Consider the following 19,833-nt stretch of genomic DNA (forward strand, 5'->3'; position numbering starts at 1 on the left):
CCTGTAATGTTTTCCTTATAAAACATAATTTCCTCTCGACTGAACAAAGAGAGACATCAACATTTTGGATGACATGGTTTTGAGTAAATTATATGGATTTTTTTTAAGAAAATTGACTAATCCTTTAAAAGGATCACACAAAAATTTTGTCAACATTTACTCACTCTCATGTTGTAACAAACCTGTATAAATTTATTTGTTCTGATTAACACAAAGGAAGATAGTTTGAGATATATAACAAAACCAATCATAAGCCCCATTCACTTCCATAGTATTCTTTTTTTCTATTATAGAAGTGAATGGGGCTTTTGATTGATTTTGAAACTTTCCTCAAAATATGTTCCTTCGTGTTCATCAGAACAAAGAAATTTATACAAGTCTGTAACAACGTGAGAGTCAGAAAACGATGACAGAATTTTTATTTTTGAGTGAACTATACCTTTAAAAACACAGTTTTGTTAGGTTGTTGTTACATTAAGTGAACAGTAGGGGCGGTGGGTGTCCAAGGCTCTCCATTCACCAGTATCTCCAAAGAAGAACAAAGAAACACTGGAAGCAGTCGCTGTGCGTTTGTGTACGGATCACTAAACCACAGAAAATATAAATAAATGTCGATCTGTTAAATAAAGGTTTGCTTTCGTAATCTCAGATAGCATGACCCCAAGAAAACGCTGAAGATTTACGGTAAAGAAAAGGTGGAATATTTTATTCATGAATACAATGTTTGACCTAAAGTGTGAAAGCTCGACAGATGAGGAGGGAGGAACGGACGAAGGGGATCCCAGTTTAGCAGCACAAATATCCAGGTGTGCAAACGTCTCGTCGGCAGATTTGGACGAACTGGAGAACAGCCGAAGCGAAGCCAGCACTGTCAAACAAACAATATGGGCGGTCAACTGTTTCAAAGCCTGGCTGCGTGAAAAGCAGCTCACCGTTGACTTTAAAACCGTGGAAAAATCTGAACTGACCCCAGTGCTGCGGGAATATTATGGATCTATACGGACAAGTAAAGGGGAACTGTACGGTATCAGCAGCTATGTTGGGCTTCGGGCTGGGTTAAATCGTTTTATGAACGACCCTCCTATTGGGCGTGCGTGGAATTTAATGCAGGACCCTGAATTCAGGCCCGCTAATAACGTTTTTAAAGGCATCGTTAAACAGATCCGACGATCAGGTAGGAACATAACCACACACTACCCACCGATCTCACCTGAGGACCAGGAAATACTTAAACACTCTCCAGCACTAGACCCTGGCAACCCCAGAGGTTTATTAAATAAAGTCTGGTTTGACATCCAGTTGCATTTCGGACTCCGGGGCAAGGAGGGCAATCGACACCTGCAGCCAGACTCGTTCATGCTTAAGCGGGACGAAAACGGGTTAAAATGTTTCACGATGACATTCACTGTGATCTCAAAGAACACGCTCGAAAAAGACAAGAAAAAGAGGGGGAGCGCTATGTATGAAGACCCGGGAAATCCACTCTGTCCCGTCGCCTCTTTGGAGAAATATCTAAGCAAAATCCCACCGGCTGCAAAAGCGCTCTACCTGCAGCCCAAAAGATATGTGGTCCCTAATGACTTCTGGTATACAGCTGTACCTCTTGGAGTCAATTACCTGTCTCAAATGCTGCCCAAAATATGCAAAGAGGCCGGGACGCAGTCAATCTACACTAACCACAGTCTGCGGGTCACTGCGATTCGAAAGCTGTCTGATTCGAGGGAGATCATGGCCGTGTGTGTGAACAGGTATGTTGCACCATAAATACTGCAAAAAACGTTCAAACTGATGCACTGTCCTGGCACTGGCGTGTTTGTTTACCATTTTGGGGGCCCTAAGCAAAGTCTAAGGACCTGGGGCCCCCATGTCCCAACATTGCTTAAAGGATTAGTCCATTTTATTAAAAATAATTCAGATGATTTGCTCACCACCATGTCATCCAATATGTTGATGTCTTTCTTTGTTTGGTCGAGAGGAAGTTGTTTTTTGGGGAAAGCATTCCAGGATTTTTCTCGTTTTAGTGGACAGCAACACTTAACAGTTTTCAAAGAGTTTCAAAGGACTCTAAACTATCCCAAACGAATTTGACAAGAAAAATAAAAAATATGTACTTTTGATCCACAACTTCTCGTCTTTCTCCGGCTGTGTGACGAGCCAGTGCGACCTCACGCAATTGCGTAGTGACGTAGAAAGGTCACGTGTTACATATGTGAAACGGACATTTGCAAACCATTTTAAACAATAAACTGACACAAAGACATTAATTAGTATCATTCGACATACAACAACGTCGGAACGGTCCTCTTTCTCCTCACTTGTACACTCTGGGGCATAGTTTCGCATACGTTTTCCATGACCTCTTCACGTGATGACGTATTGTGTGAGGTCGCGCTGGCGCATCACAGGATCAGAGATAGATGAGAAGTTGTGGTCTAAAAGTGCATATTTTTTTATTTTTCTTGTCAAAAATGACAATCGTTGTGCTAGATAAGACCCTTATGCCTCGTTCGAGATAGTTTAGAGTCCTTTGAAACTGCAATTTTAAACTGCATTAAAACTGTTAAGTGTTGGCGTCAGTTAAGGTCCATGAAAATGAGAAAAATCCTGGAATGTTTTCCTCAAAAAACACAATTTCTTCTCGACTGACCAAAGAATGAGAGCAACATTTTGGATGACATGGTGGTGAGTAAATTATCTGATTTTTTTTAAGAAAATTGAAGGTTTTCCATTCAATTGCACAACAGTAATATTGAGTAGAATTAAGTTAGACACATAGAAACCGGATTTTTTATTTATTTTGAGCTGCTTAAAATAACACACAATTGTTTACAGTTGGGTATAAAACTAAAAATATTGTTTAAAAAAATAAAAATTCTGACCATTGTCTTATTCAAAATGATACAGAATAATTTCTGTAAAACAAATAAAGGTCTTGGTCCCAAACTTTTTCCACTGCCCCCCCCCCCCTAATTTCTACAAAAAAATATTATTTATTTAATATGTAATTAATACAGTACTGCAACTTCAGTTTGTGACATCTTTCTAAAAATAACTAAATGAGAAACAAAGGGAAAGTAGGCCTATTAGATTATGATTCAGACTGATCTAACAAACTGAATTAACAAACACCAGCAAATGATGTTTTAAGTTGGTTATTACCTGGATTTATAATGGGAATAACATAACTCTCATGTTCATATTGCAAAAACAAACCTACTGTGAGCATATAGATTAGACATGCATTAAAGATAAAATTTTGTTGATGTTCTGTAATACTTTATTCTGATTGGTCAGTGGTGACAAGTCTATTACGTAAGGGCATAATGTACAGCCATCTGGCTTTTATAGCACAATAAACTCAGATCAGGTCTTCTTTTGTGATAACAACCAGCTGGATGTACATTATCATTTTTAAAGGGATAGTTCACAAAAGAAGATATTTGAGAAAATATTTTTTCCTACTATGGAAGTCAATGGTTACTATCTGCTGTGTGTTTACCATAATTAATAAAAATATCTTCTTTTGTGTTCATCAGAAAAAAGAAATTCATACAGGTTTATAACAACATGAGGATAAGTAAATGATGACAGAATTTTCATTTTAAGGTGAACTATCCCTTTAATACATGGCTACTTGCCGGTGTTCCCTACCAAATGATGACTCTGCTACCTGATTAGCTAATCCTTCATTAGTCATTTTTGGCACCACATCGGTGTCCTGACATACTCATCAGACTTTGCTAACCTGGCATTGTCATGCTTGAGAAGTAGGTTTAGTGTGGGTTTTGGGAGTTTTTTTTTTTGTGGGAGTTATAAAAATCTGACATGGTGGTACAAGTCGACAGAACACCACATGAGTAAATTATTGGACGCAAAACCATGTTAGAAACAATATTAGAAATTTTTGATCAGCTCTTTTATAACAGCTGCAAACTGTTTAACCATTTATAACAGTTTTCTAGTGGCTTCAGGCCAAGAATAGACAAACATGCAGTTTGGTTTAATAATTTCTTAATATATTTTCATGCAATTTATTAATTATGCATATGGTGTATGGGGAAGATAAGTCACAGTACATGGACAAAACTGTGTTATCAGTTACAGGCGTTTGTTATCTGGGAATCACAGACCCTGGAATGTCGCCACTGACCAATCAGATTCAAGTATTCCAGAGAGTTGTGTAATAAATCGGATAACAACAGCCTGACACTGATAATACAAGCTGATGTTCCTCAAAATCCTATAAAATCAAGAAGAATAGGAAAAATTGCATTGAAAAATAACAGATGTAAATGAAATTTGTAATATGATAAACATTGGGAATGGCATAGTTCACCCAAAAATTAAACTTCAGTCAGTTTTTACATTTCATTGTCCTTTTCTTTAGCTTAATTGGTAGCATTATGTTTTAGGTATTTAGTGAGAATCTTGACTTTGGCTAAAATGAATTTTACTGTTAAGTGCAACAAATGTCACTCATTTTGGATAATAAATTTTTTCGTTAAATAGCCCGCCTCTTACATATATTTGTCACATCAATGATCATTATAAGTTTTTGATCACCACATTTGAGTGATCATTGCAAAAAATGTGTTTATGGAAGTATATGTTCTGTTTATATTCTGTATTCTATACAGTACCAGTCAAACATTTGGACACACGAATGAATGGTAAGTGTGTCCAAACTTTTCACCGGTTCTGTATTTTTATATACAAACCAAAAATATTGATCAATATGTCGGTATCAGACTCTCTAATGCTGCTTTCACATAGGACGCGGTGTGCGCTGCACTCCCCGCTGGGTTCAGCGCAGCCAAGCGATTTGTGCTCTGCTGGCCAGACCAAAGTAGGCGGGGTTTTTAATAAATTACTACAGTGTTTATATTTGGGTTAAATAGTGGATGAGGAATACAAAGACTGATGTTGCCCGTCTCTATTTCACGTAACTTTAAGCTGCCTACAACCAGCTACTTGACTTAAAACACACCTGACAGGCCAACTTGAATTGCTACGTGTTTCCATGACAAGGCTTTCCTTCCGATGTCTCTGTAGGAGCTCCGGGAATTCTGAGTATAAGCTTTTAGTACATTTTGTTTGTATGCCATGTTTCTAATTGACATGAGGGTAATCGTCACAGACCGCAGCAAAAAATATAAACTATTTTGAACTTGCGCTTTGCTCGACGCAACAACAAACCGTTCTCGCCCGGCGCAAGCCATTGAAATGAATGGGTTTCATAGTGCAGCGCACACCGCATCCTATGTGAAAGCCGCATAATGCTGCGTTTACACCAACCGTGTTTGAGGCGTTAAAATCGCGTCTACCGCGCCTAGTTTGCCGCTTGAACAGTTTGAATGCATTCGAGTGGAAAAATCAAGCATTTGATGCGAGTCAGAGGGATAATCAGCTTCTTGTTGGAGGGGTAAGTGCTATGCTGTTGTCTTTTTGCAAGATGGCTGATGTTAATTGTGCATTTATCGAGAGAGTTACCGGTTTGTATTTGATCACCCTACTATAGGGGGATAATAGTTTAAAAAACGGTGGAAATGCCAGGGGGCGATAAATGTCTCGTGACTCAAAAGTGAAATGTGTATTTACAACTTACCAGGTTGCCCAATGTCCTCACTGACACTCTTCCAAGCGAGGTCCTTTTTATTCCTGTCTCAGAAAATATCAAGCGTTCCTTCATGTTGAATGAGTGACTCCAAGAAGGGCTGCCGCCACAGCAGCAAGCAGGCTCCTGATTGGTTAACGCGGTGCGAAAATCCGCCAAAGTTCAAATTTTTCAACTTAGGCGTCAGCCGCAAATTCTCACCAAACGCAAAATGCACAAAAAGCACCATTCTCGCGTACTGCACCAGACGCACATTCACGCCACGAGACCTCCAGACGCGCGTCAACACGTCTTCACATTGACTTAACATTGAAATCACTCGCGCTTGATGCCTTTACCATGGCTGGTGTAAACGCAGCATAATATCAGTATCTGCAGCGCCCCCCAAAACCCATATCGGTCAGGCTCTAGTATAAACATCCCAAATCAAACATATATACCATTAAATCTCATTGGATTTACATGACATATTTCTGCATTTATCAGGTGCTAATATTCAAAGAGATTATACAGGGCATTCAAGCTATGCATTGTGTCAGTATGTGTGTTCTTTGGGAATCAAACCTACAATCTTTTGGTTGCTAACAGTTTGCTCTACCAGTTGAGTCAAAGAACACTGTTTAGTGGCTCTAATGCATCACATGACTAAAGGGTAATGTACATATTCAAATAAAATAACTTATAGCAGAAAGAGCAATGTTAACATAAATGTTGTGTGATGTTGTTCCACTATAGTGGTCATATTGAGACGAACTCTCAATGGCAGCAGGAATCTGCTCCTTATTCAGCCAGCAGTGAGATTGACTCCAGCTCTATGACACAGGAGAGTCCTGTCAGCAGCAACAGCTGGATGAAACAAGAACCAGAAAACGAAATAATCGAGTGGGAAAATATAAACACTGAGGCTCCCGCTGAAGCCGAGCAGGAAAACATGGTGAACAGTGCGAGCAACGCCATCCCCGGTATGTCATTCATTTACAGAGTCCGTGCAATTGGCATCTCCAGATTGCAATTAAAGGAATAGTCTACTCATTTTCAATATTAAAATATGTTATTACCTTAACTAAGAATTGTTGATACATCCCTCTATCATCTGTGTGCGTGCACGTAAGCGCTGGAGCGCACTGCGACGCTTCGATAGCATTTAGCTTAGCCCTATTCATTCAATGGTACCATTTAGAGATAAAATTAGAAGTGACCAAACACATCAACGTTTTTCCTATTTAAGACGAGTAGTTATACGAGCAAGTTTGGTGGTACAAAATAAAATGTAGCGCTTTTATAAGCGGATTTAAAAGAGTAACTATATTTTATGGCGTGATAGCACTTTTGGGAGTACTTCGACTCGGCGCCGTAACACCCTCCCTCTCCCAATATGAGAGTGAGAAGGGGAGCGGACTTTTCAGGCGAGTCGAAGTACTCCCAAAAGTGCTATTACGCCATAAAATATAGTTACTCTTCTAAATCCGCCCAGAAAAGCGCTACGCTCTACCCTGTACCATCAAACTTGCTCGTACAACCACTCGTCCCAAACAGGAAAAACGTTGATGTGCTTGGTCACCTCCAACCCCATCTCCAAATGGTACCATTGAATGAATGGGGCCAAGCCAAATGCCATCCAAGCGTCGCAGCGCGCTCCAGCGCCCACGTGCACGCACACAGATGATAGAGGGATGCATCAACAATTCTTAGTTAAGGTAATAACATATTTTAATATTGAAAATGAGTAGACTATTCCTTTAAGTGTATTTATGTTTAAATATACAGCAGTATTTATATGCAAATTAAGACGTGACGAGTTATTTTTCTTAGCAGCAGCGACCTCAATAGAGGGTTTACCCCCCAGTGTGATGCTGACCATCACCAAACTTCAGTGCCTTGTGGAGAGCAAACAGGAGAAGATTGATGCACTGGAGAAACAGGTGCAGGACCTGCAGGAAGATCGCAGGTTCCTTCGCTCGCAGATAGAGAACCTCACCAGTGCTCGGGTGGTTCAGATCCCAGAAGGTGAAAAGAGTTTATACGTTTCTCATGAGTGGATATTGGGTGGGTTGACCTTTGCCTAACATGACACACACACACACACACACACACACACTGTAGATTGTCACGTGAAACGAAATGATACTCAATCAGAAAGCGAGCAGATGAAAGATAAAACCAACTAAATGGAGCAGCATGCACAGTCCAAAGTGAGATGGACATCAGAGATGTAAAAAGCAGTCCATTGTATTAATGACATTTCTTTATGCCCGTTGTTTGCCATGTTCGTTTAACTGTGAAGTCACATTTGGACGGTGAGAAACATTGTGAGATCTTCGCAAGATTTCTTGTGTTATCAGCTGAGACAGCTGTTTGTGAAGTTAATTTGATAGTGCGCGATGTGCTGTCATGATCAAACATATTTCTCTCACGTGTTGCAGGGTTCCCACGGGTTCTTGAAATCCTTAAAAGTTTGTGAATCTGGGGGGAAAAGTCAAGGCTCTGGGAAGTTTTTGAAAATATACATACATAGATACAGGTCATTGAAAGTGCTTGAATCTATTTTATGCAAGAAGTTTTCTGAAAAAAAAATCCATATTATTCCCTGTGTAGTGTAGGATAATATCATAAAAATTTTAGACTTTATAAGCACACGTGCTAAAGTGTTCGCTTTAAATGCGTATATCTTCTATATGCGATTGTTGATTCATACCAAAATGCGTTTTGCATAGTTGTGTTTGACACACAAAAAAACTGTCTCTGGTTATGTATGTAACTGTTGTTCCCTGAGAAGGGAACGAGACGCTACGTCTCCCTTGCCATACTTCCTGCATCCCTGTAATATTTCAGATAGCGATATACTTCCTGGCCCCACGTCACCCTGTCTTTGTCGTTAAGCCTCACCATTGGCTGAATTTGATGTACACATTCAGATGCACTTACCCCTGAAGGCGTCCCCAAAGTGTCGCAGTGATGCAGCGTGAGTTCCCTCAAAAGGGAACTGTAACAATGTATCTTAAAAGGTAACACGATGTAAGCTTTCTCTCATTTTAAATGTGTACCCACATTTAGTCCTTGAATTTGAGGGTATTGGACTTGGAAAGTCCTTGAAAGGTTGAATTTGAAGTTAACTAAGGTGTGGGAACCCTGATTTTGAAAATCGGATAAAAAAATTTAAATCCTTTGGCGTGTTCCCGGCTTTACACATTTACACAACGTGGTTTGCCATTTGCGTGCTAACAAACACATTTAGAAAAGCTTTTGGATTAAAGTCAGTCAGTGACCGTAGGCGGGGCTTATCAGTGTGACATCACATTAACAAGAGAATAAAATAGCATGTCTAATGACACTGCTTTGGGAGATTAAAAAACGAGAGGGTAGATTTTTTCCTTGTGGGGTTGCTGCCAATACACATTTATATCCTTGTAAAAGTGGATTTTGCTTTATGTGTGCTATTTATTACACAGCTAGCCTTGGATGATTCCATTTATACTATTGTCATTTGCAAGTTAAAGCTGCCATTGATGTTTGCAGTTAATATTTGATTGGACGCATAAAAAGATAGTTATTTTCATCAGTTATGGCTAGTTAGAGCCACTCTGTCCGCTTTAAATTCAACACAGAGATAAAGGTAGGGTGATAGGATTTTATTTATTAAAGCATTTACTCGAATTCATTATTGAGATTAATTAGTGGTCATGAATTCAGATTTATTGCTTCACTCAAGTATTTCTTTATATGCTTTTCAACTATTTCCTGCTTTTTGATCACATACTCTATATTTTTTACTATGTTCAGTTCCTACAGCGAGCACATCTGTGTTCTTAGAGCCCAGGTCACATAAGAGACATCAGAAAACTATGTCTAACCAATATGACAGTGATGAGAGCTTCGATGGGTCCATTAGCACTGATTCATCTGAGGAGTTGAACAGCATCAAGAAGAAAAGACATAACAAGAAAAAACAGAAGAGAGGATGCAACATATAGCACTTTTACACTATGCTGGTAAATGTATCTTGTATAAAAGGATGTTGATTCTGAACTATTTTAATCTTTTCTAAACAGGATGTGTACAGTATGACTAGATATCTCCGCTTTAAACGAGGAGCATGAGGAGTGGGGTTTTCTGCCAGTGTCACTGAAATTCATAGCACCCAGGACATTTTATGGGTGAGCATAGTGTCCTGGCTAATGAGAAGGTTATGTCATAAAGAAACTTAAATTGAGGCAACGCATCTGATTGTCCTTCCCATATGACTGCACTTTATCCGGTACGGCATTATCAGGAATACAACCATCAACACAGAATTGTACCCAACACTGTTCCTCTGGTGGGTCTGTAAAGAAATGTTGGTCAGCTACGTCCAGCAGTATCCCCACACTTGAGTTTATGCATCTCAATGAGGCAGATGAAGGCTTCTGATGAACCTCTGCCTTGTACTGCTACAAAAGCATGAACATTCTTAATGCTTGGATATTAGATGGTGCTCTGATACAACTGCTGATTAAACATTAGAAGGGGCAGGACTGTTTGTGCATGTCTGGTCCTGGAAAAAATATAGAAAGTAATTGGTGATATAAAACATGCTTGTTGTTATGCTTTTGATGTATTCTGTTATGCTTTACTCTAGAGTTTTATCCAATGATTTACCATGCACACTTTTCTTATCATAAAAGGGATCTGTGTAATAAATTCACAGATCTTTTAAAACTTAAAACAATATGTTAAGTTTTGAGTAACGAAATACAGACGAAGCGAATTTTGGGCATGTTTGTTTATTCTCATAGAATCACTAACAAGGATGTATTTTCTCAAATCTTGTGTATACTTTTTATGACTCTGGTGATTGCTCAGAATACTAATTTTAGTGAAATCTGTTATGTATACATTTCTTTCATATGGTTCTTAGTAATTTTTTCCATAAATTGCACAAAATATGTTTGTAAACCTAATCAGTACCCCTCCCATAAATGTAACTGAAATGTAAATATTGTTTTTGTATTTATATTATAGATGTTTTCTGATTTCCACCATCTACTGTTGTCCTGTTTCTCTTTTTCCTTTACTTCTTTTTAAGGTGCTTGTTTTCTTGGCCTGAAGATTTTGTATGTCAGTGAATATATCTTATGTTTTCTTTTTGCTAGGATCATACTACATACATTGTCATTTTGATCCACTTGTACCCACTACAGTCTACAACTATAAAAGCAATTAGAAGTCATTCATAATTTAAGTCGAATAGCAGAATGCAGAACTGAGACCATTTATTGTGTATTATGTTATCGACTGAATTTTAGTGAAAACATTTATATATTTATTTTTTATTATGACAGCTGTCTCTGGATCAGGTTTGTTCATTTTTAGATTTTAGTTTTGTGTATTTCCATTTCCCAGTAGAACATGAGTTCCCGTTGTTTTTGGAGTCCAGTGCTGCTCTCTATACAGCCAGTTCATTCCTGAATATTAGTATAATAAAGATGTGATTTTTGTTACTCCAGTATGGTTTCAAAGGGGAGTGTAACCTGGTATTACAAGCAACCACATCCAAAATGAGTAGGTAAATATTACTTTATTTAATTGTACATTAGACACACATTGCTAAAGACCGATGGCAGATGAGCGTTATTCGGATCGTCTATATTTATATCCACATAAGAGGTGAATTTGGGACACTTGTGTCATATCAATAGGAAAGTTTTCCATTTTATAGGAATTCATCTTACATTTATTTAGGAAAATTCACTGTTTGTGTAACCAAGAGGAAGTCTCATTAAAGTACCAAAAATATTGCATTATATATTTTATAATACGTATAAATACGTATTGCCGAAGTTTGGGGTTGAGTGAGGGGTAGAGTCTTCCTATTCAACAACTCACCTATTTAACATAGCATAGACATGTAGCATAGCGTTATGTAAGGGATAATCCACGGCTAGCCATGCATTAAAGGATTTTAAAATTCTTTAATGCATGGCTAGCCGTGGATTATCCCGCTTATACCTTGGTTATTTGGCGAGTTAAAAACAAGTTAAAGCTGTAACTGATGTTTACAGTGTAATTTTTTAACAGATGGGTAAAAAATGACGGTTATTTTATTACAGCTCAAGTTAGTTCTAGCACTACGTCCGCTTTAAATAAAGTAGAGCCATCATCAGATTGCTTTTATTTGAATAAATTATCAGATTTTTTTAAAATTATTATTAAAAGATAGAGACAGAGAACTAAGAGAAGGATCAGAGAGAGAGAGAGAGAGATGCGTGCGCGAGTTACCCGTGTGCGTCTCTTCTTTAAAGTCTACGACAAAGATGAGGTCAATACGAAAAAGACAACTAAATGGGCAGTCAACACTTTAAGTGACTTTTTGCACCAAAGACAGAACAATTGTGATTTCGAGATCTACTCTGCATCGCTTGAGACATTGCAGGAGTTTCTATAAAAGCATCATCTTTGTCGTCTTCGATCTTATCTATCTCTGCCGGTGTTAATTCTTTGTGCCGCTTTTTGTCATTCATTTCGTCTTGTGCCTGGGCCCATTTCTCAAAATTGCCATATTCACTATACAAATTAAACGATATGCAAAAATCATCCAGCCTACCAAAATAATATGCCTACGTTTTCATATGTGTTTCTCACTCTGTTTGCAAGTGTAACTGTGTTATATGGTTTTTGCCAATGTTTATAGTAGCAGATTCATTTCAAACTGCAATCAAACTGACTGGAACTACCTGTGCATTAAACGGTTTTACTGCACACCTTCCAGCCAATCGGAATCGAGTATTTAATCAGCCCATGGTATAAGTCATTATATAGCACACATTGGAGCATAGATATACACAGATCACGTAGGGTTGCCAGATTTGCGTAAAAATCAAATCCATTTCAATGACCTTTTCCAAATACCAAAATTTTACTTTCATTCATTATTAACTTGATATTGACAGTTGATGAACAAAATCCTTTTACATTTAACTTGAGAGAAAACAACTCGCGTTAAAGAAGTCTGATTCCGCAGGAAACTAGACTTGGCAACACTGGTTTACATACCGCTGGACCGTTCAAATATGGCGGACGATTTACGTACGGTTCTGACTAGAGGGGATACAGCCACGGCCAAATCTCGCGAGATGTTGTGTTAAGGGTTATGTTTGAGGGTAGGATAGGACAGGAATAACTGACGACAGGCCATTGAATTATTAGAAAATAATGGACAGCCAAGGTGCAATGCGGCACGACGCGAAGCGGAGTAATTCAAAGGACCGGAGTCAATTATTCCTCTTATACCACGGTTACCACAAACATTGCTCTGGTGCCTATTTTTAAGACATTTGACAAGTAAGGTGTGTGGTTATCAGAAATTAATGCATACCCACTGAACATTTCTCAGCCAATCAGAATACAGCATTCAACAGACCCGTGGAATAAGATTAGAATAATAAACAGCGGTTCTGGCTAGATAAGACACAGCTACCCCTTACGAAAATTAACCATGGTTTTACTACAGTTTAAAACATTTGGTGCTTATACACCAAAAAAACATGGTTACACTTACCACAAAAAACGTGGTTGATTATTGTATGGGACGGCCTAATCCCGTAAAAGGTTGGGTTGAGGGTAGGATCAGGATAAAATTTCGCTCTTCAAGCGAGCTTTGGCCGTAATGTTAGGGGGCGGTTTCCTGGACTTTTAAGAGCTGTCCAAACTGAAAACAACTTGAACTGACATATCTTAAAATACACCAGTGCCCTTGGTTTAGCCTCAAAACGCACACAGATTATGTTTTTAGTAAGCCTTATTTGTTAAAACTAGTTATATTTCCTAATTAAACTAAGGCCTAGTCCTGGATTAAGCTATCCCTGTGCGGGAAACCGCCCCTAGCTGTATCCCTTCTAACCACAACCTTTTCTAGAGGGTATGCATTGACGTCACTTTTCTACGTGACCATGTCGGAGCGTAGAATCATACTGTGTATTCTATTGCATATTAAAATTTATTTAATACCTAATTACATTAAAATTTTGTAATTTTACTTGAGTAAAAGTACGTTAATATACTTAAATATGTAATGTAAAACAAAAACTTGTATTTATGAAATGTAATAGAGTAAAAAGCTATGATAATATGCTTTGGAATGCATGTTTTCCAAAGAAAAACACAAATAAAATAAGTACTTGAAAAAATACTTTAAAATAGAAAGTAAAACCCCTGCTTGATAGTGACCCTAGCAAATTGTCAACCCACCTGTGGTTGTGACGTTGGCATGCATGAACGATCTATTTCATTTTGGTGTTTTTTTGGCAGTCTGTAAAACGATTGCTCTGAATTCTTGTTAATCTGTTAGTACAGTCTATCGCAAAACAGCTTTATCCCATTTAGATGCGTTTTCAGTGTGTTTTCGCTGATTTTCCATTGTACAAACTCATTCTGCCGCGCTGTATTTTGCCACTCAGTGGGCGTAACCGCACTCACTTTCGCCGAAGGTGACGTCACGTGCAAACAGCTGCTAACGACGTATGAATTGTAGCCCCACCTTCCTGGCTCGGGGTATGTGACGCATGCGCATTCCAGTATATCCCTGCTTACTATTAGCGCGAAAACGTCAACAAAACCAACGTGGAGGAAAATATGGCGGAAAGTGGAAAGCTTCAGAATCTTTATCCCCCTTCTGCAAGGGTAAGATCCGAAGTATGGAAATATTTTGGTTATAAAAAGGATGCAGAGGGAATGGTGGTTGAGGACGGTTTCCCTATTTGTAAAAAGTGCGGAAGGGAAATAGCCGCGAAACATGGAAACACCTCCAACATGTTTACCCATCTGCGCAGAAATCACCCGATACAATTCAGAGAGATAATGGTAAGTAACAATGACAGTGTTTTTCAACTTTTAACGCAGTGCCGTTTCTTAAATGCATCGATGTCTGTTTCGTGTATTTGAATTCGTGCAAAAACGTGCGCAAATATCGATGATTATTGATGTTGCATGTGCTTTGTTAAATTGTTTTATAATTAATTAATAGTTACATTTCTAAATGATTAAGTGTAGTCAGTTCTGATCAGACCATTTACATTGATGCAGAATGTTATTATATACAGAACTACACTTTATTTACAGCAAAACTACAGAACAAGAATAAACAGTCCTATCTCCCGGGCAAGGAACACTGCAATAAGAAGAGAGAGGTAAATTATTTTAAGTTCACACTGCATAAATAGTTTTGGTAGAATAATTCAATTGCAAATAACCCTTGTCTTGTATTGTTTCTTTCTTCTTAGTTATAAGCAAATGAGGAGAGAGGGAAGGATAATGGTGTCTCCAGGGGTGCAAAACCAAACTTCAACAACGTAAGCTGACTTTATGCGTTATTGCTATGAATTCTAATTTAACAACGAATAGAAACAGAGCGCAGCGCGTCATAACCTGAAAACCACGCCCACCGAGAGGAAACAATCCATCCGTCTCCATCGACCCTGCACCGCGAGAGGCCGCCTCCCCGTCACCTCTGGCCCACAACAAAAAACAGAACAATGCCTAAAAGCCGCCGTGTGACAGGATGTACAGTTAACAAGCCCAAAAACCCAGAAATAAATTTTTATAAGCTGTCGATCAATAAAACCTTCTCTTTAAACGCTCGTTTTTTTTTTTGGGGGGGGGGGGGGGTTGACAGCTTATAAAAACTTATTTACAGATAAAACTTACAAAACATAATAATGCCTAAAAGCTGCTGTGTGACCCCTTATGAAACTTAACCATGGATTTACTACAGTAAAAAAACGTGTTTACTGTAGTAAAACCATGGTTACCACAAAATAACCATGGTTTTGACAACTATTGTTTACTACACTTACCATGGTTAACCTAGGTTTTTGAAAACCATAGTTTTGCTCATAGTAATCAATACACCAAAAAAACCTGGTTACTACACTTTTACCACAATAAAACCATGGTTAATTTTCGTAAGGGACAAGCTGTACAGCTAACAAGCCAAAAAACCCAGAAATCAGTTTTTATAAGCTGTCGACCCCAAAAAACAAGCTTTTAAAGACACTAAAGTGGAAACAGGCAACTTTTCATAGTACTCATATTAGTAGAACTGCATCCACTAGGGGGAAACGTAGTCGGCGATCCACTTTTTTTCTGGAACACGCCCAGATTTTGGGAATTTAGTTTATTGCTGTAACTCTGTCTGACGCAGCCCCTGCTAGCTTAGCTTAGCACAAAGACTGGAAGTGAATGGCTCCAGCTAGCATACTGCTCCCAATGAGTGACAAGGTGGCGTGAATATTTTCCTGTTTATGTGTTGTGATTTGTATAGTCACACCAATGTACAAGGAGCAAGGTGATATGAGACACAGCTATCATTTAACAGTACATACTGGGAACTATATTCTCAGAAGGCGAAGCACTGCTATGTTTTCAAGTATTGCTTAAATCTAGGTTTTTAGACTTATTTACATCATACAATAGTAAAAACTTCTTTTCTGACAAAAGATTGTCATTTAATGCCAAAAGCAATCCTTCTCTTGTTTTTTTTAATGACATTTTTTGTATCTCAATAAATGAATTAATGTCGCGTTGCGTTGTCCTGTTTAAGGTTGCTTAGTGATTTTTACGTTCTTGGCTACGGCGGTGTGACAGCATACTTATTTTATTGCGGCAAATTTTAGATGAACTTGCCAGGATGAAACTGCTCTCCTCTCGTCGTGTACCTGAGCGCTGATCGCTTGGAACTCGCATCTCGCATCTTGCGACAAACCTATCGCCAAATTTGGTTTGTATGTAATCTGGTCTCCCAAAAATGTATTTAAAATTTTCATTCTGTGATGTTTTTATCCCAAAAAAATATGAAAGCAAGCAGAATACAAATGAAACAGAACTTACAACTTACATTTTTATATGGAAAATTCATATTTGTCATCGATTCTGAAGTTATTGGTTAAATAAATTTTATCTGTAAATATAACAAGACTTTATACTATTATATTTAAATGTAATGTTTATATGTATTACTTTGGATATTTCTAACATGATTGCATGTGATATTGTCTCCTGCAGTGATGATAATGAGGTGAACTCTCAGGGTCAGCAGGAATCTGTTATAAACTCAGCCAGCAGTGAGACGGACTGCAGCTCTGTGAGTCCTTTGAGCAGCTGGTTGAAACAAGAACCAAAAAATGAAATGATCGAGTGGGAAAATATGAACTCTGAGGTCCACACTGATGCTGAAACGGACATCACATTGAGCAATGTCATATCCAGTATGTTATTATTCATTTACTAATAATCAGTAAGCATCTCCAAAATTTCATTCAAAGGAATAGTTTACCCCAAAATGAAAATTAGTTATACACCTAGGATGCCTTGAGGATATATAATATAAGGCTAATTTTCATTTTTGGGTGAATTATTCATTTAATTAATTCCTATTAAAAAACTTCATGTGTATACCTTAAATGCAAATGATTGACAGTTCAATACTCCCTTACCAACAGACTGTGAGCGCTTTTGGTTTAAAATAATCTGATCCCTGTGAATACAGTCTGAGACAATAGTATCTTTAGACACATTAGCACTACAACATGCTAACAAACACATTTAGAAAAGCTTTTAGGGTAAATTAACATGGCTGTTTTTCAATTCCAAGAACGTAAAGAACAGACTTGCATTTTTGTGGAGATCGGTCTTGCCAGGCGACCTTGAAAGAACAAACTCAGACGGTGGCGAAAATACAGAACGCACTTGCGAGAATTGAGATGTGTGCGATCTTCCTGTTGGTCACCTGATTTTCCCAAATTTAACATCGCAACATTCATAAAGTGACAAACATACCATTATCTGCATTATTATATACATTATTTTATTTTTTGATTATGTAATTGGCGAATACGTAAATATTTCAGATACCTTGTCAGAAAATAAGTATATAATCTAAAATAAGAAACTCAATTAAGATTAGTTGTTCTATGCCAATAAAATACATTTAAATATAAATTTGTGTTTTTTATGCATTTGATAATTAAAATTTTCTTAAAGTTTACTTTAACCAGCGTCTAACTCTTGCGCGTTGTGACTAGCACTTCCTTTCTCCGCCATTGTTTTGTCGCCATGACTTCTGGGGTGTTTTTAGTGTGTAAGTCTGCACTCAACGCATCCTCCATATCAAGAACACATTCGGGTATTTTCATGCGTCCGCTGTACTTGTTCTTGAGAATTGGAATTGAACTTTGACGGCTAATGCTGCATCAGCCGCGGTAGAGAAGTCAAGCGTGAGTGATTTCAATGTTAAGTCAATGTGAAGACGCGTTGACGCGCGTCTGCAGGTCGTGTGGTAGGTAAACTTGCTTCAAGCGGAAAACTAGACTACTAGAAAGTTTTGCGTAATATGAACATTAATCATTAAACATGGACGAGGAGAAACTGATTAGACATTTATAAGCTAAGCAAAAATGTACAACAAATCCCTAAAGTTTCACAAGGATAGTCAACTGTTAGAATTGTGATTGCGTTGCGCTATGCCATTTTTTTGGTATAATAACGTTGCTTCTCTGGATCAAATTTCTTTTTTATGAAATTACTCTGCCTCTTATTTTTACAACCCTTCCTCAATCACATCATTCCATTATGTAGTGTAACACATGTGATGAATCAGTTATTTTCCTATTTTACGTAGTAAAATGGGTCTGTTAACAGATTTTCTTGTTTGATAAGTTGAAAAGTGGTTCTTATGATCTGATGTTATATATATCCACTGTCATTGTGCCATTTGTCAAATTGTGTAACTACATCGAAAAGATTTGGAGTATTGAAAAGTGACGATTTTCTTTTTCTTCCAGCATCGACAACTCAGGTGGAAAGTTTAATTACCAGTGAGATGCTGACCATCACCAAACTGCAGGGTCAGGTTGAAAACAAACAGGAGAAGATTGAAGCACTGGAGAAACAGGTGCAGGATCTGCAGGAGGATCGCAAGTTTCTCCGTACACAGATCGAGAACCTCACCAGCGTTCTTTCTGCTTACGTCCGTGATGGTGTTAATAAAAATCAAGAAAAGTAAAGGCACAAGAAAGAGCTTAGAAATTGTTTTCTCTCTCTAAAACCGTGTAACTGTGCTGTCTGCCTTAAGCAAGATCATAAATGCACCCTTTTTGTCAAAGTCCATCACTGAAACTCACAGAATCATATTTTAATGTGTGAGGGTAGGGTTAATGAGTAGTTATATCATAACCTTATTTGGGACAGTGCTCCTGGTTGTCTGCCCCTGATGACCTCACTGTTACCTATATGAGATTTTCAGAACACCATCACATCAACACGGACCCCATTACAGCTATAGAGACTGTTCCTCTGAGGCTGTGTGAGAAAATATCACTCATGTGCTTATGGGGCAGATAATGGTCATTTGTTACTGTGGATGAAGTACACAAATAAAAGTACAAGTAGGTTAGAGTTCAGTCTGACCTTATTATGAATTGTCATTAGTGGATGCAAGCATTTATCAGACAATCTGCAAATAAGCAAGTGTTTTATTTGATTTCATATAAAACCCGTTACAAGTGTTTTAATAGAAAATATATATTAATGTCACTTATCAGAACATTAAAGCAACACCAAAGATTTTTTCCAAAAACGTTTCAGTCGTTCATCCACTCGAAACAGGGTGAACGGCACTTTTACATTCGCTTTGCAGCCCTCTATCGGCGAAAACTACAAAAACTTGCTTTATGGCAGACCTACAATCCAATCAGAGCCAGCTTTGCTGTTGCTGCAGTAGGCTAAAATATTTACGACAGTCATAATGGACAATTACGCTTCCAACCTGTAGAGGGAGCAAAGAGCAAAAACTCATTAGTGTTGCTTTAAAGCAGTGTTTCTCAAACTTTTTCAGCCCAAGGACCACTTTATCTTCCAATTTTTTCTGAGGACCACCTAACAGAATCCCACTCTTAACACGCCCTAAAAAAAAACAACAAAATACGAAGGATACGCTAAATTTAAGTTTAATATGCAACTGTTTCAAGTCAAAAACTAATTTTTTAAACACAAATGCAATGCTATGTTCAGAAATTATTGTATGAATTTTATTTCATTTGAACAAGTAAATGTGAAATGAGTTACAGCTTAATATGAACAACAAACTGCACATATGAAAAAACTGCAATTAAACATAGTATAACAGCCTAGGTCCCACTTAATGTCATTCCAAAGAGCCCTTAGTTTAAAACTGAGGTGGTGGGTATATG

At 37.9% G+C, this 19,833-nt stretch overlaps 2 protein-coding genes across 4 annotated transcripts; both read left to right on the top strand.

The window, feature by feature from the left end:
• The first annotated feature begins 496 nt into the window (after positions 1-496).
• On the top strand, positions 497-11,096 carry LOC129426207 (uncharacterized). 2 transcript variants are annotated; one of them, XM_073863710.1, is made up of 5 exons: positions 497-1,748; positions 6,350-6,576; positions 7,427-7,621; positions 9,395-9,569; positions 9,662-11,096. In XM_073863710.1, exons 1-5 carry the CDS (start codon positions 712-714, stop codon positions 9,681-9,683), a joined length of 1,656 nt encoding a protein of 551 aa, XP_073719811.1. In that variant the 5' UTR covers positions 497-711; the 3' UTR covers positions 9,684-11,096. The 2 variants fall into 2 exon arrangements, with proteins under 2 accessions (XP_073719811.1, XP_073719813.1); XM_073863712.1 differs by having other exon boundaries at positions 499-1,748; positions 7,430-7,621.
• Positions 11,097-14,155: 3,059 nt separating this feature from the next.
• LOC129426335 (uncharacterized) lies at positions 14,156-19,044 on the top strand. Of its 2 annotated transcripts, none has more exons than XM_055182592.2 (5): positions 14,156-14,449; positions 14,708-14,775; positions 14,869-14,937; positions 16,646-16,851; positions 18,427-19,044. In XM_055182592.2, the coding sequence occupies exons 1-5, from the start codon at positions 14,222-14,224 to the stop codon at positions 18,645-18,647; spliced, it is 792 nt and encodes a 263-aa protein (XP_055038567.1). In that variant the 5' UTR covers positions 14,156-14,221; the 3' UTR covers positions 18,648-19,044. The 2 variants fall into 2 exon arrangements, with proteins under 2 accessions (XP_055038567.1, XP_055038568.1); XM_055182593.2 differs by having other exon boundaries at positions 14,157-14,449; positions 16,649-16,851.
• Positions 19,045-19,833: the final 789 nt, after the last annotated feature.

Source organism: Misgurnus anguillicaudatus, chromosome 25 (genome assembly GCF_027580225.2).
Source record: "Misgurnus anguillicaudatus chromosome 25, ASM2758022v2, whole genome shotgun sequence".
NCBI classification, from domain to species: domain Eukaryota; kingdom Metazoa; phylum Chordata; class Actinopteri; order Cypriniformes; family Cobitidae; genus Misgurnus; species Misgurnus anguillicaudatus.